Source organism: Bos indicus x Bos taurus, chromosome 14 (assembly GCF_003369695.1).
Source record: "Bos indicus x Bos taurus breed Angus x Brahman F1 hybrid chromosome 14, Bos_hybrid_MaternalHap_v2.0, whole genome shotgun sequence".
NCBI classification, from domain to species: Eukaryota; Metazoa; Chordata; class Mammalia; order Artiodactyla; family Bovidae; genus Bos; species Bos indicus x Bos taurus.
This window is the reverse complement of record NC_040089.1, coordinates 40,451,499-40,478,214: the sequence shown is the minus strand read 5'-3', so window position 1 is coordinate 40,478,214 and position 26,716 is coordinate 40,451,499. Positions and strand designations below refer to the sequence as shown.

At 42.0% G+C, this 26,716-nt stretch overlaps 1 protein-coding gene across 4 annotated transcripts; it reads left to right on the top strand.

Moving 5' to 3' along the window:
- The first annotated feature begins 588 nt into the window (after positions 1-588).
- PEX2 (peroxisomal biogenesis factor 2) lies at positions 589-15,972 on the top strand. Of its 4 annotated transcripts, none has more exons than XM_027561233.1 (3): positions 589-756; positions 13,578-13,688; positions 14,678-15,972. In XM_027561233.1, exon 3 carries the CDS (start codon positions 14,695-14,697, stop codon positions 15,610-15,612), a length of 918 nt encoding a protein of 305 aa, XP_027417034.1. In that variant the 5' UTR covers positions 589-756; positions 13,578-13,688; positions 14,678-14,694; the 3' UTR covers positions 15,613-15,972. The 4 variants fall into 4 exon arrangements, with proteins under 4 accessions (XP_027417034.1, XP_027417033.1, XP_027417036.1 ...); XM_027561232.1 differs by lacking the exon at positions 13,578-13,688 and adding an exon at positions 12,606-12,702; XM_027561235.1 differs by lacking the exon at positions 13,578-13,688 and adding an exon at positions 7,798-7,981.
- Positions 15,973-26,716: the final 10,744 nt, after the last annotated feature.

Sequence of the window (26,716 nt, the reverse complement as noted above, 5' to 3'; positions counted from 1 at the left end):
GACCCCGCGGCAGGGAGCTCAAGGCTCTGATTTCTGCGAGCGAGAAAGGGTCCAATTCGTAGGGCAAGGCCTCCCGGGCCGAGGCTTTGAAGGCCACCTGCCTCCCTGAGTCCGCAGAGGCCAGCCAGCCATTCGCCCCTCCCGCCACGGCAGCCACGCGCTGCAAAAACTGCCCCAGCCCGGATGCTGCAGCTGCAGCCGGAGGCTCCCATCCCCACCCGGCCATCTCGCAGTGGGCCCTCCAACCTGGCGAGCGAAGAGCCCCCAAGACGCGGAGGCACCCCGCCGCCACTCGGCGGCACTCGTTCAGAGGCCCGCTGCCGTTGTCCGAAGGCAGGGAAAGCCCGGCCCTCCAGAACCCTGGCTTCCCCGCGGCCCCTTGACCCGGTGGCCTCCCCACGCGCGGCCCCAGGACCCGGGCTGCCGGGTTCGCGCCTTTCCTGCCAATCAGATGCGGATTTCCCCCACGGCCAGCAGACCAATCAGCGCGCGGGTGTCCTCTTCGGCCCTTCGGCTCGTCGGCTCTTCGGCCCTTCGGCTCGTCGGAGTTCGGCGTTTCGCTGAGCGTTAAAGCGTGGTTCTCGTTGGTTTAGTTCCACTTTTTTTTTTTCCCAGGCACTTCCGGGTTCTGCGTCACTCCGCAAACCCACGAGTTCCGGAAGCTTGTGGACCGCAGGTTCGGCTTGGAAAAGCCAAGCTTCCCAGAGATGTTTCAGAAACAGTTACTCGGAGCGGGGCGTTTCGCAGACTCCTAAGGTCAGTGTCGCCCGAGAGAGTCGGAGTGTGGACCTGCGGTCTTGCTTACAACTGGGAGGGCGTGGAGTTTCACGACCTTGTAATTGTCGCCCTTTGCTTGTTTCCCTGTTTAATTGGCTTCCTGTCTTCCTGGAAGAGGCAGAGTCTGATTTTGGGAAAGGCAGTGGAGCAAACCTAAACGCCTAAAAATAGTCTTAGGATGGCATTCTTAGAAAAAAAAAGGACAGCTAGATTTGAGCTTCCTTTGCGTTCTGGGAAGTAATTTTCTAGAACATACTTGGAAATCGTTTCCTGTCACTTGGTGGTGGTGAGATTTAACCCTTTCGAACGGCTTAAGAATTACTGAGGGTCCAAACTTTTCTTAATATCTGATGGTTCGTGTATAGCGCTGTTTGGTACCAAAAAGTTGAGTAGGCTTAAGTTTCCAATATTTTTAAAAGCCTGTAAACTTAAAAGCAATTTTAATTTTCTTGGGGAGAAAAAACTACTGAGAATTTTCTTAGAAAATAACTTACAATGAGTGAGTTACATTTAACATTGATACCTGACAAATAGAATATAAAAGTCATTTTTCTTGTGAGGTCTTAAAACTCACTGTTTACTTATTATCTTTAGGTCCCATTTTTCGAAAATACTAGATTTAGTGAAAGGGCTGTTCAAGAATGAGACTAAGTTGTAGACTGTTCACATCTAATGGTATTGTTATTCTCTGATGTCCCTGGAACACTATATCTGAACAGTAGAAATTATAGGTAGGCTGAGGTTCCATCCACACCAGTTTACAGTCTGAACGCCTTCCCCTAATGATTTACCTTTAGTTAAGCCTTGGCAGAATATTTCAGGATGACCGACTCTTTCTTGTCACTGTATCTTCTCCCTCATCTTGCCCATATTATCCATTTCTTGTATCCAGAAACATTAAAGTTGAATAGTCTTGAGTCAGAAGGAGATTTGGAAGAAAAGAAAGAGTGGAGTTAGGAATTCTTTATTGACAATACAAGTGAAAAAGAACCTCTTATTTTATTTTTCTTAGAAATGGGGGAAAAAACAGAAGAGGACACAGCAAAGAACATGCTAGACTGAATCAAGAGAGTTGAGTTTCTACTCCTGACCAGCTCTGCCTCTTGGCCTTATTCTCCTCATTTTTAGAAATTAGGAGGAGCACTCAGTCTGTGGTTTTAAAACTGTTCTGTGGAAGAATTCTTGTAGAAGTGCCCTGGAGTCATGCAGAGGAGAGACAAAGCAAGCTGACCCTCAGCAGTATTTTACAAAAACAACTTATTCTTTTTTGTTCTGCTTGAAAAACAGTAGTCCTGTTAAGAAAATTAAATTTGTATCTTAGACTACTTAATATATTTCCTACTAGCCTTATAATTTTGTTTTGTAAATTAATTGTTCATTTGTATTCAACTTGCATTCATTTGTTACAGGTTTTTAAACAATAAAATGCATATGTGCACAGTTAATTCATTACCAAAAGTCACAAACCTTTGTGGTTGTATACAGATTTTAAGTTTAATACTTTGTTTTTGATCACAGTTAGTCTTTTTCTCTTTTCCCCCTACTTTTTAATTTTTGCTTATTTTTGAAGCTCATAGCAGTCTTTGCAAGAGGGAGGGCAGATATTTTCCATTTTTGGCAGTTGAACCTTAAAGATGTTAGCAGTTTTACCTAACATCATTTTACTAGTAAAGTTCCAAGTCCTAGCCTCACGTTTTCCCTAAAGCATAAAGTAAATTTTTAGTTTCTTCGCCTTTTGCACGCCACCGTGCTCTGGTTCTTGTAGCACAAGACAAAGCAGTCTTTATTCATGGACAGAAGTTCTGCTCTGAGTCACTGGCCTCTTTCTTCACTTTATTATCTGAGTTGAACAACCTAGAAGCACATTGGACATTCTCTTTTCTCTTTGCTGTGAAATGACAGCATTTTCACACATTCCATGGTCCTCTTCAGTTCCTTTGGAATGTGGAAGAAACCTCAGGAGAAAAGCCCTGACTGTCCCACTTGCCCCACATCTGTCATCCTGGCACTAATTTCTGCACATGGGAGCAGGGAAGAGGGTGTTTAGCACCCTCTGTCCTTCCCTGTGTGTGTGTGTTCAGTTGCTAAGTCGTGCTCAACTCCCTGCAACCCCATGGGCTGTGGTCCTTCAGGCTCCTCTGTGGGATTCTCCAGGCAAGAATACTGGAGTGGGTTGTTATTTCCTCCTCCAGGGGATCTTCTCAACCCAGGGATCATCTCCTGCATTGGCAGGTGGATTCTCTACCACTTGAGCCACCCAAGAGGCCTTGCCATTGTATACTCTAAATTTCTCACATCTTTTCTCATCTCTGGAATCAAAATGCCCTTTTCTAGATTGCTTTTTATCTATTTTCCTTTTTTTTTTTGCAGAGCTCTTCTTTTTTACCTGTTTGTCAATAACATGAGATAAAATTTCATCCAAATTATTTTTTCTTTCTTTTTAACTATTAAAACCTTAAAAAAAAAAAAAAGAGCTCTAGAGTAATTCCATTTTGATTATGCACACCTGTTCCTTTCCAGGGTCATGTGAGTTAGCATTGCCTTTACTTCCCATATTACGTGTGTTCATAATATTTGTTTGCACCTCCTTTTCTCACCCCCATATTCCTTTGGTTAATTTTTGACATTCAGTTTCTTCAAATGGTTCTCTGACCACATGGAAAGGCAGGGAAAGTAGGTAAGGTGAATTCCAGGCAACGTGGGAAACTTTACCAGCTTCCTTGAATTTCTTCTCCCATCTACAGTCCTGAGAGCTTGACTGGCAGTCTGGTCTTCAGAATTATCTTGAGAGAAAAAATTTTGTTTTGAGTTCTGTGATGTTGAATTTGATCCAAGCTTAGCAAATATCTATACTGACTTCCTTTTGTATGTTCCACCATTTTTCCAGCATTTACTAAATCGCCAGCTTGACCTTAAGCACGTTATCAGACCCCTCTTAATTTTTGACTTCTTAAAGTGGACATAACATTGACTGTGTCATGAAACTGTAAAGAAAACATCTAGTGCCTTCTTCAGAGTATGTATCCCGTGGTACTTTCTCCTCTTCCGTTGCTGATACCTCTGTTCCCTTGTGGCTGTTTTCATATTCTCTCGTGTTCCATAAAATGTGCAATTAAACCTGTGTTCCAATAATCTTGAAGTCATTTAGAATTGTCTTCTTAGGCAGTTAGATCCTAAAACCTTTCTCCAAATTTATAGAGTACTTGAAGGTCTAGTCGCTCTCTTAAGTTTCCCATGTCTTTTGTTTGTTCATCCTTGGATTGCAGTTTTTGCTGAAGTTCATACCGGTGCTCTTCATCACTTCGTACTTAGTCTCTTAAAGAGCCCCATCTGCATGTCCTGCAGTGACATCCTAAGGGGTTTATGTTCATCTTTGAGGTCTGCCGTCACCTGTCCATAGAGGAGGCTGGTGTAGAGCATGGCCCCACCATTCCTCCTTGTGTTATTTCACGCAAGTCATCTCCCTGTGCTTCAATTTCCTTGCTTTAAAACAAAATACCAGAAGAACCTCTTTCATAACATTGTAAGGATTAAATAATTTAATATTTGATTTTTTTGCAAAGGGTACTTAGCTGTAGTGGTCGCTTATTAGCACTCCATATCCAAGAAGTAAGTAGTATAGGTTTACTACAGTTGTAAACTCCCAAATCGTTTGGGTTTGTCTTCCGTCAGGCTTCGCTGTATTTTTTCTGTGAGGATTGAGTCTGTCTCATGGGTGCTACTGTTCTGATGTCTCTACTTTCTTTAGCCTTTTCCTTACTCATGTTTGACATTAACCCTTACCACAGTTGGAAATGACTGTACTTTTACTTTTTATCTTCTCTTCCAGGGTTTTCTAAAATAATTCCCATGATGATTCTAGAGAGGTAGACTTTTTATAAGACTTTTTTTTAACTGCTGAAGAGTATAGTGTAGTCAAATGACTTGCCCAGAGTCACACAGCCTGTTGGTGAACCAGAATATAGAACTAATCGGAACCAGCTTAAGTCTCCTGCCCTGTGTTCACTCAGACATTTGCTCTTTGTTTCCACAGTGTGCTTTCTCCCTCAAAGACTCAGAAGTATCAGTTTTCTGAGAGGATGAGTGCCATGCTTAAAATGTATTTGTGAAGAAAGGCCAAAGTAACGGGAGATTCCGTCCCCAGGTTTAAAAAAAAAAAGTTTGTGTTACTTCTAGATACCTGAGTAAATATATCGTAAGTGAAATAGGTAAAGTGCTCAATTGTGTAAGACTGATTATAGTGGTGGAGATTTTAGTCTTTGAGTTGAATTCCCAATTCTCTCCAAATAAAAGAATAACTTACTGTTGTTCATGTGTTTGAAAAATATGTGCTATTTGGAAGTGTATCCTTAAGATACATTGTAGAGACATTCTGTTACATACCCACTGCTGCTGCTGCTGCTAAGTCTCTTCAGTCGTGTTTGACTCTGTGCAACCCCATAGACGGCAGCCCAACAGGCTCCGCCGTCCCTGGGATTCTCCAGGCAAGAACACTGGAGTGGGTTGCCATTTCCTTCTCCAATGCATGAAAGTGAAAAGTGAAAGTGAAGTCGCTCAGTCGTGTCCGACTTGTAGCGACCCTATGGACTGCAGCCTACCAGGCTCCTCCGCCCATGGGATTTTCCAGGAAAGAGTACCAGAGTCGGGTGCCATTGCCTTCTCTGCCAAATGAGCACAGTTGGGGTTTATATCATCAGATACCTATAAGCTATCAGGACTTCGTTTATATTTGATGAACGAGATGAACGAAACAGCAGTGACATGTCACTTAGCAAGGCTATGGCAGAAGTGGGATTTGAACTTACAGTTGTTGATTTCTAGGCCTGTTCACAGTGCCAGAGGTCACAAGGGTCTAATGGGTCCCCGCCATAGGTTTTTTCCTCTTTTGCTCATCTTTGCAGTGCGTTCTGGGAATCAACGTCCTGTTAAAATCTCTCTTTGATGCATGTCCCATTTATTAGTATTGATTCCAATACAATGGACAGTAAATCTATCTGACTACACAAAGGAAATAAAATAGTAGGGTAGAGGTTCAAAGCTTAAGATCTCAGGTTGTAGAACTTTATTCGTATAACCTCCTAATGTGAAATGCCACTTAAGATTAAAAAAAAGGCACAACTAAAAGGCAGAAATGGTCTCATCCATTTATATCACCAGAACCCTTAAGACCGTGTGGCAGCAACATTGTTGTACTGACAATCAGTCGATGATTGTGGGTCTGGAAAAGAATAGCCTGGCAGAGAGTGTGTGGATGGATTTGAAACGTTAGCGATTGCTTGGGAATCACATGTTTCTGCTGACAAAGTTTGCAAAGACTGTAAATTTAAATGTAGAATTTTTGTCAGCAGTATGCATTGACAAACATGCCTAATGGTAATACATCTAGTACTGAGCATCTTGAAACAGGTCAATAATAATGTGTTTATTGATAGCAGTAATGCCGGAGATGTTACTTGGTATTATAGCTAAAAATCCATGTTATGCCCTTAATCATAATTACATTAATATTGACAGGCCCTTGACAATACCCACATTATTATTGATAGATTTCTGTCAATAACATGTTTTTAAATAAAATATATTCATTCATAATTTGTACAATACTCAATAAAAGCGCTGGAAGACGTCCTGAGAAATTCTTCCCACTGTACTGAGATAAAAAGTCCTTCGTTTTGGAATGCAATATAGATGACAAAGTTTTATTTGGGGAATGAAAAGCTTAAAAGGAAAGCATGAGTTATTTAAGGGATAAGGTTATATATCGCTGCTCTCAGTAAACGAATTTTCAGTTGTTTTTCCCCTATGAAAGAAAAGCAGTGTGACATGTCTAGTGATAAAATGTCAGCAGGAGACCTTTTTAATAGTTTTATAGTGCTCAATCATTTTGTCTTAAACATATTTATGTGACAAGTTAATCACAGTAACCCTCGTAGATGCTATACTTTTTATCTGGTCTTGATTTTGCCTTAAGCATCTTCTTCACATGTCCTTAACATAGTAGTATCCTTCACTGAATGTGAAGTTATTTAGTGCCAATTTTACTTTTAATTGTTTTTATAAGTCTTTTTGCATGACCATAAATGTTTTCCCTGGGTTAGCTTTTCAGAATCTTAGTATAGTCAGGGAAACGGGGGATGGAGAGGGAGAGATTGATAGGATTGTGCATTAAAAGAAGGAGATGTCATTGCAGAGCAGGAAAAAGCATCACCAGATTTTGTGTTTCTGGAAAAATCAATTTGAATTAAATCTGATGGTATTTGTTTCAATTCAAAACAATCCCAACTTTAAAAAAAAAATTAGTTTGTATTTTTTTAAACCATTTACGTTTGAGCTGCTTTTGTGAAACTAAATACCAACCTACAAGAACCAATAATAATACAATTTTTAATATTTAAATTTTTGAAAGTAGAAGTAGACCGACCAGTAGTAGGCCTTGGATAGCAATAAGTGTAGCAGAGTCAGGAAAGCACTAGTTTCCAGAAGAGTTGGAGATTTTTGATTCAAAAACATGAGGATACTGTAATCTTTCTAATTTTCATAGTTGTCAGTGAAGCAGGTCAACTTACTAAGACTTGTTCAGAACGTTATTAATCAACACCTCAGTTAAGGTCCTTGAATGGTCACAGGAGTCGTGTGACTCAGGAGTCCCCAACCCCTGGGCCACCAACTGGTACCAGTCTGCGGCCTGTTAGGAACCCAGCCACACAGCAGGAGGTGAGCGGAGGGGTGAACAGTGAGGCTGCATCTGCCGCTGCTCCTCGTCCTTCCCCATCATTTGCATTGCCCCCTGAACCATCCCCACTCCCATCCGTGGAAAAGCTCTTCTGCATAACTGGTCCTTTGTGCCAGAAAGGTTGGGGGCCAACTGCTGGAACTGGTCCTTCAGAATTGCAGTTTTCCTTTTCTTAAACTCTGCAATCAGGTTAATCTTTTAAAATTTATGTCCTGTTAAGTCCCTTCTGTTCAGTGATTACTCATGGCTACAAAACCAATTTCCTTAAAACGGAGTCTTTTTTGCAGGGGGTTAAAGCAGCGGCAGCAACTCTTCAGCCAGTCTCTCCTGCCAAGCCATTCTGCTCTGGTCATAGCAGACAACTTCTTTCTTTACTTCCGAACAAGTGCAACCATGTTAGTGGGGATTCATAAGGATGCAGCTCCCATTGAAACCCATCTCCCCGTGTTTCCCAGGTGGACCATGGCTGGGGTCAGTGATTGCATATTTCTGCACTTTGTATGGTATTAAATCCAAGTTTTCTCTTTTCTGCCCCAGGGAGTTTTGTGATCCTTCATAGTGTTTTCGTATTTTGAGATCCATTCTTTTCTTCACAGATCAGTGGCTAGTCTTGATTATTGTAACGTCCTATTTCTTTAGAAATGCCTTACTAAAAGGAAGTTAACTAAGAGTTAACTATTTGGATTGAACCCCTGAAATGTAAGAGAATGCCAGGCATTTTGTGGGCACTCAGTAAATATTAAATTGAGTAGCAATCTGTCAGATTTAGAATTCACTGAAAACCAATCTTCTTCCATTAGATTGAGAATAACTTTATGTGATCTAAAGGCACTTATGGCATTTTTTTCTGTGTCCTACACCTACTTCAGCCAAATGTTATTGTCCAGCAGTGGAGGGAAGAAGTTCCATAATCAGATGAATTAAACTTGTAGTTACTTGATCTCATCAGTTTCTTCTACTCCTGAGCAGTGCCCTTCTCTAAAGCCAATATCCTAGAATAACTGTACCTGCTAGAAAGAGGAGGGGAGAGGAGGAGGAACTGAACGGAGCATGTTGATGGTAAACCAAGGTTGGATGCTTTTCTCAGACTGCCTGTACCAGGCCCTGTTTGGTGAAGCACACTCGAGTTAGATGCTCTCAGTGTGCATTCTGGAGAGGTTTCTTTGCTTCCGGATAAACAGGCAGAGCCATGTGGATGACCCCCACACATGCCCACCTCACAGTGACATAATGTTCACTGTGTAACTGCCAGAATTTATATTTTAATGGTGTAGCAGTATTTCCTGGAGGGACGGGGGTGGGAATCCTTTTACCACAGGTTGGTTGAGGCATTCAGTTCAGTTCAGTCGCTCAGTCGTGTCCGACTCTGCGACCCCATGAATTGCAGCACGCCAGGCCTCCCTGTCCATCACCAGCTCCCGGAGTTCACCCAAACTCACGTCCATTGAGTCGATGATGCCATCCAGCCATCTCATCCTCTGTCTTCCCCTTCTCCTCCTGCCCCCAATCCCTCCCAGCATCAGAGTCTTTTCCAATGAGTCAGCTCTTCGCATGAGGTGGCCAAAGTACTGGAGTTTCAGCTTCAGCATCATTGCTTCCAAAGAACACCCAGGACTGATCTCCTCTAGAATGGACTGGTTGGATCTCCTTGCAGTCCAAGGGACTCTCAAGAGTCTTCTCCAACACCACAGTTCAAAAGCATCAATTCTTTGGCTCGCAGCTTTCTTCACAGTCCAACTCTCACATCCATACATGACTACTGGAAAAACCATAGCCTTGACTAAACGGACCTTTGTTGGCAAAGTAATGTCTCTGCTTTTTAATATGTTGTCTAGGTTGGTCATAACTTTCCTTCCAAGGAGTAAGCGTCTTTTAATTTCATGGCTGCAATCACCATCTGCAGTCATTTTGGAGCCCCCCAAAATAAAGTCTGACACTGTTTCCCCATCTATTTCCCATGAAGTGATGGGACCGGATGCGATGATCTTCGTTTTCTGAGTGTTGAGCTTTAAGCCAACTTTTTCACTCTCCACTTTCACTTTCATCAAGAGGCTTTTTAGTTCTTCTTCACTTTCTGCCATAAGGGCGGTGTCATCTGCATATCTGAGGTTACTGATATTTCTCCCGGCAATCTTGATTCCAGCTTGTGCTTCTTCCAGCCCAGCTTGAAGCATTAGATGAGTAATAATGAAGATTTCAGTCTTTTGAAATGAGATTTGGCAAAATCAGCCAAGTCTTTTTCTTCTAAAGCTCATCCCTAGCCAAAGTAGCAATAATGTACTGCCTGCCTGTTTCCAAACCACTTACACAACATTGTCTGCTTTAATCTCAGCAACATCTTGAGGTAGCCAGGTAGCCATTCATTTCCAACTCTTGGAAGAATCTACTGCTAATGATTTTTTTGAGATGACTTAGCAGCCAAGAGACCAAGCTGGAGCTGGAGCCCGAGTCTATCTGATTTTAAACCTAGTCTTTCTACTCTGTCCCAGTCGCCTGAACAGGATGACAGAGCAGTAGGAAGGCTATGCTCCTACTTTAACACACTGTGATGGGTAATAGACAATGCCTGTTCTGTGTTTACAATGAAAAGAAGTCACAGAAATGACTAACATGTTGGATACTGAAACCTAAAACAAAACAAAAAAAAAGAAACAAATTATTCTCCTGGAAGAACAGTTTAATAATAGTCTTTTGCTCTAGTAAAGAGTCTTCTGTAGAGAGATCGGGCCCAACTGTTCTTAATCTTCACCGAAGCCAGGCCTGGGGTGAAGAAGAGGAAAGAAAAAAAAAAAGTTAAACTGTAACAGAAGGTATAAGAGAATTTTCTGATGATAAGGATTGTTAAATATTGGATTGGTTAGAGAGTGTGTTAAGTCTTCCTTCCTGGCAGCCATTAAAAATTCCTGTCTTTACTAACTGTACTTAAGTATGATTCCTCCAGAAATGAGGGATTTGAGATTAGTGACTCCTGTCAGAAGCCAGTCTCTCTGACCAGTTTCTTCCTGTATACAAGTAAGGAACCTGAGAAGAGAGAGCTGCCCTCAGACTCCAGTTTATCAGCAGTGTTCAATCTGAACATTGATTCACTACCAAACTACTCACTCCACCACATATGAGTTCAACAGACCTTTACTGAGCAACTACTACAGCTGGCGCATCTTTGCAGTAAGTTCTGTAAAGATTACCAAGAACTGATTGTGACTCTAACATCTGAAGATACATAAGTTGGCACAACTGGCGCCCTTAACACATGCCATAAATTTCATCTGCTACGCAACTGAAACGAAGAAGGAAATGGCAGCCCACTCTAGTATTCTTGCCTGGAAAATTCCACAGAAGAGCCTGATGGGAATCTGTGGGCTCACAAAGAGTTGAACACTACTCAGAAACTGAGCACGCAACTGAAAAAAATTACCAATCCATCCGGTTCAGTACTGGGGGCAGGGATGGGGTGACGGGAGAAGGCTGAAGTGTTGAAGTTGATGTCCAGTACAGCCTGAGCTTTTCAAGAGTACTTTGACAAATAAGAGAACTTCCTTTGTCTTGTTGACCACAGGATACAAAACCTGGGAAACATGACGAGTTGTCCAGACTCACAGTAGAGGAATTGTATATACCATAATTTCACCTATCCTGAATGATTATAGAATTTTGCATGAGGAAAAGTGAGTTAGGTATCAGTCTCTGTGGATGGCAGGTACCTTGAGAAGCAGCTATGAGGTAGTTTCCCTTGACTAGTTTATGGTTAAGTTAGGGAAAGGTGTATTCAGACAACTAGAGTGAGGACTCAAGCACATGGCACAGACAGTTGCTGTGATAGTTAAAAATAGTGACAGTGGGAATTGGGGAGAGAATTGTGAAGCAGAATGTTGAAATAGGATTGCAGTGTACTTGAGGGTGGCAGGAGGAGATGGTAGAGAAGGTAAGTGTTCCAAGTACGTGAGAAAAGGCATAGAGGCAGGACCAAAAGAGAGTCAGTTAAAATTTCTTTGGTTTTTCCTGGTCGTCTAGTGGTTAAACCTTTGCTGTCATCCAGCCCAGGGAGTGCAGTTCCATCCCTGGTCACGAAGCTAAGATCCCACAGGCCTCTCAGCCAAAAAAAAAAAAACAAAACAACCAGAACATAAAACAGAAGCAATAATGTAACGAACTCAATAAAGACTTTAAAAAATTGTCCACAACAAAAAAGTCTTTTAGAAGTAAAATAAACTCTTCAGTGAATAACTGGTTATATGGTTAAAAAGAAGGACACAGAATTGGGCTAGAATCTAAGAAGTCTGAACTTTATCCTGGGGTCAGTGAAGTAAGAGATGATTTGGTAAATCTGAACAAATAATTTTACAGATTTTGATTTGCCTATGAGGTTTTTTTAAATACTGTTTTAGTTGTGTTTTTTTTTTCTTTTTTTCTTAATTATGTTTCTTAAATACATCAGGGTCTTTTTCAGTGAGTTGGCTCTTTGCATCAGGTGGCCAAAGTACTGGAGTTTTGCCTGGAAATGGACTAGCCCAGTCATTCGCAACATCACCAGGGAACTTGCTAGAAATGCAAATTATTGGTGCCCATTCCAGAGGACATCAGAAACTCTGGAACTGAGGGGCACAGTCTAACAAGTCCTGCATGTGATGGTGATTAATGCTCAGGTGTGAAGGCCACTAGACTACAAGCACAGAGAGACAACAGGACCGTGATACACAGACCCCAGCAGAGAAAGCTTTGAAAGGTCAAAGGTTGGTGATGGCAGTGATCATGACCCATGAAACGCTACAGTGACTGGAGAAGGAAACCAGGGGAATAAGATTATATTGTACAAAGAAAGTTGGATGTGCTGTGAATGGGCAGGACCGACCTATCTTTAGACGACTGTCTTCCTGATCTTAGCATTTAAATAGATCAAGTAGATTTAAAATAGATCAGTCCCATCGGAGGGGCTCACACAAAATCTCCTCCCCAAATATCTCTCCCATATATCCTCAGAACTTCCTACTGAGCTTTTCCACTTAGCTGTCTCATAGGAGCCTCAGCTCTCTAAAACTGCCCAGATTTATTATCTTTCCCTTCAAACCTATATCTCTGCATATGTTTCCTATTTCAGAGAATTGGACTACCATCCACACCATTACTCAAGTCAGTTATTCTTGGCTTACTTCTCACTGAGTCGTGTCCATCCTTCCACCTCAAAGCTTTCAAAGGTACCTATTTTTCTCCATCCCCACTGATACCCTTCTAATTTAGACCATCATTAGTTTCTCACTAAATCATGTTAATCATCTTAATTGGTCTCTCTGCCTCCAGTCTTTCAGCCTCTAATCCATTCTCCATGTGGCTAGAACACGCTGTTTAAAATGCAGAGTTGATCAGTTCTTTCCTTACAGCTATGTGGTGTCTCCCCATTACCTTCTTGATAAAATGTAGCCTCCTCAAAGTCAGCTTTTACCATCAGTCTTACCTTTCCAGCCTGATCTTTTGTCCTGGCTCCTCCCATCCTCAGCACCCGCTGTTCCCTCTGTAGGAGTGGTTTTCTTACCTATATTTACCCTCCTGACATTGCCGATCCTTCAGGTGGCTACCTTCAGAAGATCTTGCCTCTTCCGTGAAGCCTTCTTGGACCTTCTAGTTGTAAGCACGATGTTCTTACGTTCCCCTTGCACATCACCTTTCACATCTTGTAATTGCCTATTTATTATTTTCTGCAGTACACTCGGAGAAGGCAATGGCAACCCACTCCAGTCCTCTTGCCTGGAAAATCCCATGGATGGAGGAGGACCCTGGTAGGCTGCAGTCCATGGGGTTGCTAAGAGTCAGGCAAGACTTAGTGACTTTACTTTCACTTTTCACTTTCATGCATTGGAGAAGGAAATGGCAACCCACTCCAGTGTTCTTGCCTGGAGAATCCCAGGGACAGAGGAGCCTAGTGGGCTGCCGTCTATGGGGTCGCACAGAGTCGGACATGACTGAAGTGACTTAGCAGCAGCAGCAGCAGTACACTCTTGCTTCCTCCCTCTTCCCAGTCACTTGATTATGATCTCCACAAGGGTTGAGACTGTGTTCTCCCATTTTATCACAGGCTTCTGACACATTGCTTGGGGAAAAGCTGGTGAGCAACAAAAATATGTTGAAAGATGTGGCGATCAGCAGTCAAGATGTGGTAACTGAAAATCGTTTGAAAGGTTATTGGGTAGGAATTTGTATTTTCTACCACTCACCCACTCCAGACTTTCATCCTGTTTCTTGTTCCACTCATCTTGAATTTGTGGGAAGCATTCTCTAAACCAAGAACTGGGCTATTTGCTTAGAATCAACTGTAAAAAGACTGAGTCTTTGCTACAGGGTTTATCATCCAGTGGAGGAAATCGACAATTGCAAAGTAGTTTATATACAGTAGGGACATAAAATCATGAAAGAGGAAGGACAGAGAGCTAAAGAAACAGCTAGAGAGGCAACTAAATTAGAAGAAGTGGTCCCTAAGCTAGTACTTAAAAACTTAGTTGTTTAGTCACTAAGTCACTTCCGCCTCTTTTGCAACCCCATGGACTATGGCCCACCAGACTCCTCTGTCTATGAGGTTTCCAGGCAATGTGAGTTTTCCAGTTAGAGAATAGGAGCAGATTGTTCCAGGTGAAGGGAAAGACAACAAATGTCCAGTAGTGAACAAGAGAAGGGAGCACTTTATAACTAGAGGGTGAAGCATGAGGAAAGCAGCCTTGGGGGTCAACTTGGGAAGGCTTGTGTTTTCAAAGTACCGCAGTGTGGGACAGGCACTGAAGGAGGCAAAAGGGAAGACGAACAGTAGACGTCATCCAGTGGGGAGCTCAGAGCAGCCAGAATGAGAAAAGGCTGGGAGGGGATAGGGTCATGAACGGATAAAAAAAGAAGGGCGACTCTGTCCTGACCCGTTTCCTTCCCTACAGCTCTTGGCTAGCGCGAGGCAAGGGTTTCACAGGATTCCTGTCTCTGTCCGTTGTCACCTGTGTGTCACAGTTTTCCAGCTCTAAGTTGGGAAGACAGTACAAGATCGGGACTGTTCGATGATGTTTTCTTTTTGTGTTGGAGGGGAGGGAGTTAAGTTTTGGGGCAAAATGAGGATTGTAGCCCAGGAGACAGCATTTTAGGTAGCTCTGAGAAACTGCTCCGTCAGTGATGGTTTCTGATTGTACTTCTTCCTAGAGACCTTCAGAGAAGGCATGGCTTCCGGAGACGAGAACGCAGAGCGGACTAACAGAGTGCTAAGAATCAGCCAGTTGGATGCACTTGAACTAAACAAGGCCCTGGAGCAGCTCGTTTGGTCCCAGTTTACTCAGTGCTTTCATGGATTTAAGCCAGGGCTGTTAGCCCGCTTTGAACCAGAGGTGAAAGCATTCTTGTGGCTTTTCTTGTGGAGATTCACCATCTACTCTAAAAATGCCACAGTGGGACAGTCAGTGTTGAATATTCAGTACCAGAATGATCTTTCCCCAAACCTGAGCTACCAGCCACCGAGCAGAAATCAGAAGCTCTGGTACGCTGTCTGTACGATTGGCGGCAAGTGGTTAGAAGAACGATGCTACGATTTGTTTCGGAACCGTCACATCGCATCCTTCAGGAAAGCCAAGCAGTGCATGAATCTGGTGGTCGGACTTCTGAAGTTAGGCGGGTTGATTAATTTCTTGATCTTCCTCCAAAGGGGCAAGTTTGCAACTTTGACCGAACGTCTCCTGGGCATCCATTCTGTCTTTCACAAGCCCCAAAGTGTCCGAGAAGTGGGCTTTGAGTATATGAATAGGGAACTCCTCTGGCACGGCTTTGCCGAGTTTCTAATTTTTCTCCTCCCACTAATCAACGTCCAGAAGTTGAGAGCCAAGCTCTCTTCATGGTGTGTCCCACTGACGGGAGCCCCAGGCAGCAACAGCACGCTGGCAACCAGTGGCAGACAGTGTTCTCTGTGTGGGGAGTGGCCCACCATGCCTCACACCGTTGGCTGCGAGCATGTCTTTTGTTACTACTGCGTGAAGAGTAGCTTCTTATTTGACATGTCCTTCACTTGTCCTAAGTGTGGCACAGAAGTCCATAGCCTGCAACCCTTGAAATCGGGCATTGAGATGGCAGAAGTGAGTGTCCCTTAGAAACTAAAGTTGTTCCTCCTAGAAGAACTGTATTATGTCTAAATCCTTAGCATGAGTCATCCTGAGTGTACTACTTAGATATGTTTTATGAGGACACGTGCTTCTCAGCCACTGCCTTCTGTTCCTTCCCAGGCACAACTACATTCTACTCGCCCTGGAAACCACATGATCCTAAATATGTGATATAAATGGTAACATGCTATTTTTTTTTAATCATTGTGTTTAATTTTTAACGTCAAGAATAATGGACAGTTTTTGGTGGTTTTTTTTTTTTTAACAAATGACCACTAAGAATGTGCCTTCATTCTGCCACTTCCTGGAAAGAGTGAGACTAAAAATAAAAGATTATGGAGACTCTGGGCTGATTGTACATTTATTTTCAGAAATGACACCAGAAAATTATACAATAACAAGAGTAAGACCTGTTGTTTGAAACCTTCAGTCCCAATGTCCCGATTGTAATTGTAAGCTTTTCTCTGAAGCCAGCTTTTAAGGGGTTCTGTCTGCTTCATTCTCAGAGCTAATGACAGCCACCAGAGGCTCAAGACTTTCATCCTACCAGCTTCCTGATCCCACTGGCCAAAGAGCTTCTTGCCTAGTAGTCTGACACCAGGAGCCCACAGTCTGGTCAGCCTGAAATTGTGTGCACATTCCTAAACCATGATGGAGAAATACTGTTCCCAGTCCCTCAGCTGGATGATGCTCCATCACAAACACCCCAGGAACCTAATACAGGACAGGAAGCAGGTGACCACAGGGGCTAGTTAGGAGCATGGTGGCCACTGGGCGGGGGAGAAGTGATCTTGACCAGTCTCCGTTTGCTTCTATCCTGGAAATCTACACCGGCCCCTAATTTTACCAGTGACCTAGTCTGGCAAGTACGTTAGCAACTGAATGGTCATCTTAGATTGCGGATTTGAAAGGATGAAATAAGGTCAACAAGATTTTGTTCTACCAACAATTTTTTTACAGTGTGATTTTGATAGTTTCTGAGCAGGTGCCCACATTGTCATAATTTTAACATGAAAACACAACACGCATGCTAACAGTTGTCAGTATTATGGATGCGGGCGGATACTTGCTATAGACCCTCATGGCACTTAGTACAAAATATATATTTTTAAATTTAATATCTGCCGCCCCCGCTAAGTGATATCCCCCCATGAGGTCAGAGCCTATAGCTCTTCTGCCCATCACTGGATAGTCAGACCCTGCCGCATGTTCCAGGGTACCAAGACAGTCATCTTGTGAGCCAGTGGCGAAACCTATCACAGATTGGGTTCTGTGGTGGGAAAGGGTTTGAAGTACAAGATACTCATTAGGGAATCCATGCCTGTGAAAGCAAATGGTGAAGAAGCAGGAATAAGCTGAAGGAAACTTGTCCAACCCAGAGGAGAGCTCTGGAGCATTTTGAAGGCCTGGATGTCCTAGGTGGAGCCAAAGCAGTCAGGCTTTTGACCTCCACCTGTCAGATGCTGGCGGTGGCCACTCAGGAGGGCACGACCTCAGGCCTGGCAGCTCTGTTCCTGAGGCAGCCTGCTGCCCTGGTCCATCCCCCCCACCCTACCCCCACAGCTGGGCTGCAAAGCCATTCCTAAAGGAAGGGCCAGCTGGGTATCACACCTGACCCTGTCTCTCCATCCTTTTTCTTCATAGTTTTCCACATTTGTTTTTCCTGCTTGTAAGGATTCTTGGCAAAGAGCACACTGAGGGCAGCTGGTGTGCAGCTTCTCATCAGTGGGTGACGTGAACATTGAGTGCCACCTAAGGGAGCTTCACCTCACCCCAGAGACAGGCCTGCTGGCCAAGCTGCAATGACAGGCCCAGATGCCACCTAGTCCCTGCTGCCCCAGGGCTGCCAGGGGACTTGGTTGAACGCTGGTGCTTCTGTTCCCACTCCCCAATGGCTGCAGGGCTCCAAGTTCATGACTACTGGGTCGTATCTGTTTCCACTTTAGCATTCAGAACCCAATATTCAGCCCTGAGTGTCCTCCTTTGGGAAAATAACTTCTACACTAACATTGTTCTTCTCCCTCCCGTGCACCTTGTTCTCAAGTCAGGTTTGCTCCTTGTGTGTTTAGTGTGTCCAACTGGCTTCAGTGACCGTATTTAAAAGACATCAGTCCAGGTGAACACAAGCCATGACCTGTTCCTTCATTCCCAGCTCCCTGCCTTCAGTACTTAGTGTCCGTGGGGTTTGGACAAGTTTATTTAACTTCCCTGAGTTCTAATCAATTTACCCAACCTATGAGATGGACATTTAGTAATGTTGACCTCTTAAGCCTGTAACTGAGGCTTCCCTGGTGGCTCAGACGGTAAAGCGTCTGCCTGAAATGCGGGAGACCTGGGTTTGATCCCTGGGTCGGGAAGATCCTCTGGAGAAGGAAATGGCAACCCACTCCAGTACTCTTGTCTGGAAAAGCCCATGGACGGAGGAGCCTGGTGGGCTACAGTCCGTGGGGTCACAGAGTCAGACACAACTAAGCGACTCCACTAAGACTGTAATGGGGAATTAAATAGCGTATCATTCTTTCAAAAATTATTTCTCGAGGCCTTACAGGCATTCTTCGGTACTCGGATGCATTCGTGAATAAAACAAAACCTTGGCTTTCATGGAGTTTACATTCTTGGAGGGGTGATAGACAATAAACACATGTAAGATCGTTTCAGATGTTAGAATACTCTGAGAAAAATAAACTAAGAGAATGGAGAGTGAAAAGGGATGCTGTATCGAATTACATGCTCCTGGAAGTCCTCTCTGAGAAGCTGAAGTTTAAAGAGATCTGAATGAAAAGAGAGAGAAAGCCAAGCAGAGGAGGGATGCCAGGATGAGAAAATGGCAAGTGTCCCAGGTCTCAGATGAGCATCCATCACCTGTTCTGAGAAAGCAAGAAATCAGAGCGAGCAAGACTGGGACATGAGGCAATGAGATGAGGGGATACGGGCCAGCCCATGCAGGCCACGGTGAAAAAGTACCTGAGTTTATTCCAAGTATGTGGTTTTTCTGGTGGCTCAGACAGTAAAGGATCTGCCTGCAATATGGGAGACCTGGGTTCTATCCCTGGTTTGGGAAGATTACCTGAAGAAGGGAATGGCAACTCACACCAATATTCTTGCCTGCAGAATTACATGGACAGAGGAGCCTGGCAGGCTACAGTCTGTGGGATCATAAAGAGTCGGACACAACTGACTTTCACACACACATTCTATGTATGAGGAAACCACCAGAAGACTTTAAACCAAGAAATGGCATCAAACACATTCTTTTAAAGGATCACAATGACTGATGTGTGTAGAGTTATGAGTAAAAGCAAGAAAACAAGTTCAAAGTCTACAGCAAATAACAAGCCACAATTGTTACAATTTCTATTAGGCTTGTGGTACATTAACAGCATCACTCTCTGAAATGGTCACAGACATGGAAACCAGCAAAACCATGAGAAACTAAAATAGATGTTGATAGATTTCATGCACCAAAGTTCTACCTATGGGGTGGTTCCTTGAATCCCCATTTAGAGGCTGCTTTCTTTTAACTATATTTCTGTGAACTTTCACCACCAGGTGAAAACTAAGAGATGCGAGACAGAGGACACTGGTAAAATGCAAGCCTGTTTACAATTACAAGAAATAATAGAAAACTTGATATCAATGGGGAAAAAAAACCTTAAAAACTAATCTGGTAATATTTAGAGTGGACCCATGGACTTTGAAGAATAACTGAATAGTAATTTTGGCTTGGAGCTTCCCAGGTGACTCAGTGATAAAGAACCTGCTTGCTAATGCAGGACATGCAGGTTTGATCCATGGTTGCAAATATCCCATGGAGAAGGAAATGGCAACCCACTCCAGTATGCATGCCTGGGAAATCTCATGGACAGAGGAGCCTGGCGGGCTACAGTCCGTGGGGTTACAAAAGAGTAGGACATGACTTAGAGACTAAATGACAACAATGGCAAAATTGTGGCTTAAAATGACCTTAGATCATCAATAAAAACTACCATATAATCTGTATCATTTGATTAAGGAGGCAGTGACATTAGCATTGTTTTATTTGAGGAAGCCTTCAAAATGTGTTGGTACTCAAAGCAAAAACTTGATTCATTTGGAACATTTGCTTTTTAAAAAGCTGTTTTTCCTAACAGCACTCCCTAAATGAAGTGTTACTCTATTAAGAAAAGATATTTTCAGCAGCAGAACAATTCCAAACAGACTTTTTAGCCAAGCCAGTAGGCCATATTGTCTATAGAACTGATGCTCCATGGTTCTCTGCAGCTAAAATTAGTGTGTAGAGTAAATTTTATATGCATCGCCACCAGTAAGTTGGCAAGTATTTCGAGTGTATTTTTTTTTCCTTCAAAGAGTATGTAAATCATGTAACAAGAGAGAATAGGCTTTTATGTTTGCAGGTCATCTCTTATTTTTTCTCAATTTTTAAAAAAACAAATTTTACGGTTTTTAGAATGTCATTTTAAAAAAAGGAAGCACCATTTTGAGCAAGGGCCTTCATGGAAACCTGTCTTCGAATTGTTATTCTGGCAATTAAAACAAGTCAAATGAGGTTAAACCAAGTCACTCCTAAAGCCAGGAAATCCAAGTGTACAATATTCAATGGGTAGTACTCTTTCCTTCTCATTAGCAGTAAAGTAACTTCACATTAACAGGTTTTGGGTCATGCCACTGCTGAAATCCACAAACCAATAAAACATAAATCTACTGAAGTAAAGCTGAATTTAAAATCAAATGGATGTGGACATGTTTGTACCACTGACCTTAAGAATCTGTCTCAAGGAAACAATAAGATTTTAGATGTAGATTTATTGAAATGATGTTCAATATAGCACTATTTATAATAATAACACAAATGTTCAAAAATAAGGAAATGAGTAAAATGGTATAGCTGTTTAATAAGTCAGTGTTATAAATACCATGGAAAAAAGTTTATGTAAAAATATACACAAATAATTTTATAACGGGAACATACATACAATATACTATTAAAATGAAAGGATATAAAGTACAATATGTTCTCAATTTTAAGATAAACATGCACATATATCTTACAATCAGTGTCTAAGTAATTCAGTTTTGCTTTTTTTTTTTAATACTTTTCTGTATTCCTATATTTTCTACAAGGAGCATGTAATACTTTTTAATCACAACAAAACAAGTTACTTATTTCTTTAAAATCTCCTGGCCAGCTTCGCTTCAGTTCAATTCAAAGGTAAACATCTGCACAGCTTGTAAACAAATCCTTGAACAATATGAATTTAGGAGATATAAGATCCTAAAAACCTTAGAGTACCTATTTTTGCATTACAATAAATAAAGTGTGTCTTTTTTTTTATGGCCAACTGCCTGCAACCCTTAAAACAGTCTGAATTATTTCATGCATTTTAAATTACATATTAAACCTCTGACTCATAGCATATACATTTTTTTCAACCACTTAGAAATATGTAGGCAACAAAAAGGTAAAAAGTTCCCCAGACCCTTTTCCAAAAGTATTTGTATGATACTTATAAATACATGTAACGTAGTTGTAAATGAAAGTGGTTTAGTTACTTTAAAATATCTAGAACTAGTACAGCAGATCAAGACAAATGACATAAATATATTAGCAATTCACCTAAGCTTGTAAGGTGACCATATATCCTCAACTAAGAGTCAAGACAGAGTCTGACCCAGGATTTTGTATTCCTTCCAAATGTGGACACAGAAATCCTGCATTTCTAAGATATTTTTATGATCTGGTTGCCAATAATACAAATGAACTGCAGCTGATACTTTATCTAAACAGTCACAGTCCTGAATTAGCAGACTCAGAGGCTTTGCCGTCTTGTAAGGTGTCAAGGATGGTTCCCTGGTAAACATATTCCCTAAGCACTCAGGAAATAGCATCTTTTCCTAACAGCCTCTTTTCTTTCAAACCCCTATCAATTTGTAAGAGTGCCTTTTTAGTCAACAAAATTCTAAAATACAATTGTTTTCCACTCATGGAAATTCTAGTTAATTGCTTTAAAAATGCTTAGCTCCAGACCAAATACAAAAGGCAGATAAATTCTTTGAGAGCGAGAAGTGGAAGTCACTCAGTCATGTCCGACTCTTTGAGACCCCCCATGGACTGTAGCCCACCAGGCTCCTCTGTCCATGGGATTTTCCAGGCAGGAATACTGGAGTAGGTTGCTATGTCCTCCTCCAGGGGATCTTCGAAACCAGGAACTGAACCCAGATCTCTTGCATTGTGGGCAGGTTATTTACCATCTGAGCCACCAGGAAAGCCCCCATCTAATATTGTATGCAATATTTCTTAGTGCCCCTTCTCAAAGCGACCAGAATAGTCCTCAATTTCAGTCAGATGACTCTCTCAAATTTCAAAATAGGCTGTGAAGATAGAGACTGTATCTTGCTCATTATTTTGTGACACTGCAGCCAAAAACAGTGACTGGCACGTTGCAAATGCTCAGTGTTTGAAGAAGGCAGGAGACTTTGGGGTTTGATCATGAAGCTTTTCACAAGCATGGAGCTGAACAACTAATGGTATTATTGTGAGAAGATTTCTACATGCATTTCTGTAACACCATAGAGAAGCCAGCACCCCCAGTTTGTCTTTGTGGTGAATCTTAGGAGTACCATTTTTAATTTAAAATATTCTGTGGTATTCTTGCTTTGAGGGAAAACAGTTGGAATTCAGGAGCACAATAAGAGAATTAATAACTTTTCTTTGAAAATGCATGCAATTTTGGAGCTGTCAATTTCAGCTATGTCTCTTTAAATACTTTTTCTTCTAGAATCCAACTGGGTAGATGAGATTTTTTTTTTAATTCCATTATAGAAGTAATAGCCCTGTTTTGGTGTTTTGTAAGCAGATAATATTCTGCTAGTGACTGTCTTTGCAGTAATGCATTGCTCCGAATTTTGAATTCTATTATTTTACATCTACAGCAGCTTAAAGTGTATTTTTTTTATAAACAGCAAACTTCACCTCATAAAAATTCATTACATAAGGGCATAAACAAGTGCTTTTCCTTCTAGTCATTGGCAGTAAGTGATTCATCAGTTTTCCACAGAAAACCAATTTCATTGCAGATGTTCTGTAATTTCCAATCTCCCTGAATTGTGGAACCATATCACACAATCCCAATGCAAGGAATGTAAGGATTTTTTTTGTTAAGGTCTGTGCTTAGTCTCTTTAATAGGATTGAATATCATTTGCTGTCTCATCAGTTTTATTTTAAAAAATTAAATATTCAGTCTCCTATTCTTCCCTTTCCTGCATATGTTGATTCCACACATGGATAGAAAATTCAAAACCCACAGATTATTTGACGTCTGAAAACAATAACATTTACTCCTTTTCCCGAGGTCAAACCAGACATACGGAGAGAAACAAAATTTTTCCAAGGCTAAATCCTTTTTCTCCTCAACAATGTTTACTTTCTCTTTTCAACCCCACAGTGAAGGAGGAGTTTAGGGGTCTTTCTATTAACAATGGAACTCCTGGGGACTTCTCTGGTGGTCCAGTGGGTAAGACTCAATGCAGAGGGCTCAGGTTCCATCCCTCATGGGGGAACTAGATCCCACATATCCAACTCAGAAGTCTCACTAACCACAACTAAGATCCAATCCAGCCAAAATAAATATCAATAAATACATTTTTTAAAAAATGAAATTCTTGACAGTGATCCTTGGAAAAACTGTATCCACAAATTCTTGACTTTAGTTTTGTTCAACATTTCAGAGTAGAAACTAGAAAATGGGTGCACGTGGGCTTGCTAAGTCACTTCAGTTGTGTTCAACTCTTTGCAACCCCAAGGACTGTAGCCTGCCAGGCTCCTCTGTCCATGAGTTTTCCCAGGCGAGAAATAATACTGGAGTGGGCTGCCATTTCCTTCTCCAGGAGACCTTCCCAACCCAGAGATAGAACCCGTGTCTCTTATGTCTCCTGTATTGGCAGATGGTTTCTTTACCACTAGGGTATTCAAGTATAAAATAAGGAGCGAAAAGGAAATGCGGGCAGATTCTGTGATGGTTTAAGACCATATATGATCAATGAAACATTTCTTAGAAATGCTGAAAAGGAAAAGGTTAAATATCTCCAAAAAAAACTTAGGAAACTGAAGTTCAGTCTATTTAAAAACACCTCAATCTTTGGATTGAGAAGTGGAATCAAAAGCATGATAATTAAATTTACGAATAACCGAAAGTTATGAGGTATTGCAAGGGTGAAGTGACATATTTTCAAGATAACCAATTTGATTCTGAAGCTGGTCCTTATTTACCCCTCTGCCTTCCACTGCAGCTCTGGTTACTCACATATTTCCTTTAATGAGTTACATAAGGAAGGCCCATGGACTTGTCTCAGCAGGACCATTCCACTCAGAGGCTTCCAAGTGTGTTTTGAAAAGTTATAAATATCTGCCGTAAGTCAGCCATGCAGCCTGGAATTCCATCATCAATCAGAGATCAGATCAGTCGCTCAGTCGTGTCTGATTCTTTGCGACCCCATGAATCTCAGCACGCCAGGCCTCCCTGTCCATCATCAACTCCCAGAGTTCACTCAGACTCATGTCCATCGAGTCAGTGATGCCATCCAGCCATCTCATCCTCTGTCGTCCCCTTGTCCTCCTGCCCCCAATCCCTCCCAGCATCAGAGTGTTTTCCAATGAGTCAACTCTTCGCATGAGGTGGCCAAAGTACTGGAGTTTCAACTTTAGCATCAGTCCTTCCAAAGAAATCCCAGGGCTGATCTCCTTCAGAATGGACTGGTTGGATCTCCTTGCAGTCCAAGGGACTCTCAAGAGTCTTCTCCAACACCACAGTTCAAAAGCATCAATTCTTCGGTGCTCAGCCTTCTTCACAGTCCAACTCTCACATCCATACATGACCACAGGAAAAACCATAGCCTTGACTAGACGAACCTTTGTTGGCAAAGTAATGTCTCTGCTTTTGAATATGCTTTCTAGGTTGGTCATAACTTTTCTTCCAAGGAGTAAGCGTCTTTTAATTTCATGGCTGCAGTCACTATCTGCAGTGATTTTGGAGCCCAGAAAAATAAAGTCTGACACTGTTTCCACTGTTTCCCCATCTATTTCCCATAAAGTGGTGGGACCCGATGCCATGATCTTAGTTTTCTGAATGTAGAGCTTTAAGCCAACTTTTTCACTCTCCACTTTCACTTTCATCAAGAGGCTTTTGAGTTCCTCTTCACTTTCTGCCATGAGGGTGGTGTCATCTGCATATCTGAGGTTATTGATATTTCTCCCGGCAATCTTGATTCCAGCTTGTGTTTCTTCCAGTCCAGTGTTTCTCATGATGTACTCTGCATATAAGTTAAATAAACAGGGTGACAATATACAGCCTTGATGAACTCCTTTTCCTATTTGGAACCAGCCTGTTGTTCCATGTCCAGTTCTAGCTGTTGCTTCCTGACCTGCATACAAATTTCTCAAGAGGCAGATCAGGTGGTCTGGTATTCCCATCTCTTTCAGAATTTTCCACAGTTTATTGTGATCCACACAGTCAAAGGCTTTGGCATAGTCAATAAAGCAGAAATCGATGTTTTTCTGGAACTCTCTTGCTTTTTCTATGATCCAGCGGATGTTGGCAATTTGATCTCTCGTTCCTCTGCCTTTTCTAAAACCAGCTTGAACATCAGGAAGTTCATGGTTCACATATTGCTGAAGCCTGGCTTGGAGAATTTTGAGCATTACTTTACTAGCGTGTGAGATGAGTGCAATTGTGTGGTAGTTTGAGCATTCTTTGGCATTGCCTTTCTTTGGGATTGGAATGAAAACTGACCTTTTCCAGTCCTGTGGCCACTGCTGAGTTTTCCAAATTTGCTGGCATATTGAGTGCAGCACTTTCACAGCATCATCTTTCAGGATTTGGAATAGCTCAACTGGAATTCCGTCACCTCTACTAGCTTTGTTCGTAGTGATGCTTTCTAAGGCCCACTTGACTTCACATTCCAGGATGTCTGGCTCTAGGTGAGTGATCACACCATTGTGATTATCTGGGTCGTGAAGATCTTTTTTGTACAGTTCTTCTGTGTATTCTTGCCATCTCTTCTTAATATCTGGATGTCTCTAAAGTTAGAGCATGATTTCTAATTTGCTAACTTTTATGAAATGTGCTGCCATCTCTAGTGGCTTTCCTGCTGGTACCAGGCAGAAACCAGAGGCAGCCAAGAAAGGGAAAAGTTGGTCTCTATACATACAGCCATAAACTGTAAAACCACCAATCAAACCTAGTCTATCTCTTCATCCCCTGCGTGCCCCAATTATTGCACATTGCCTATTTTACTTACTGTCCTTCAAGTTTATTTAAATCAGCTTCTCCTTAAAACAATCTGAAACTGAATGTCATAGGAATAATTAAATATAGCCTCCCTTCCCATTCAACTCAATTGTTGAAGAAAGTGTTCAATGATTATTGAACACTTTCTTCAATCTGTTGAGCACTGGGAATCCAATGATGAATAGGAGATCATAGTCTACCCAAGGAGAAGATGATGAGAGTAAACAGCCAAAGTGCTTGGTGAGCATGAAGAAATGAATAATTTGTTTCATCAGGCACCTGTACAAGGCCTCCAAGGAAGGGTGACATAGGGGTTCAGTCTTGATGGGTAAGTAGGGTCTCTTCAGATGAAACAAATGAAGAACACTGAAATGAGAAAAATAAAATTACTCTTGAGATTTAACACATGAACCCCTCATGTCCAAGTTCAGATGAATAGTCATTCGGCAGGTACTCATCAAGGACCTGTAGGGTACCAGATACTGTGCAAGGTAAGCAGTGAGGATGAAACCACAGGACATGTTTTCTGCCCGCAAGGAGCTCATAGGTTTCCCTGAAACTCTTTTATCTCTGTGGAAAATAGATTCTGGTCAGAGCAGGGGCTTGCATATGAACAAGGTGAGGACAGTTTTGCAACATAAGACATCATCTAGAGAAGAAAACACAGGTGAATAATCTCAAGTGGAGATCCAGAATTTATAGGGCCAGCAGAGTGGGTTAAGGATTTCTCACAAGACACAGGGCAGCAAAACTAGAGATGAGATTAGTGAACGAAAACATCCCAAGTAACAAAGTTTGTAATTTGCCC

Excerpts from the sequence above, each read along its gene's own strand:
- PEX2 (XM_027561234.1), top strand. The coding sequence starts at position 14,695 with ATGGCTTCCGGAGACGAGAACGCAGAGCGGACTAACAGAGTGCTAAGA.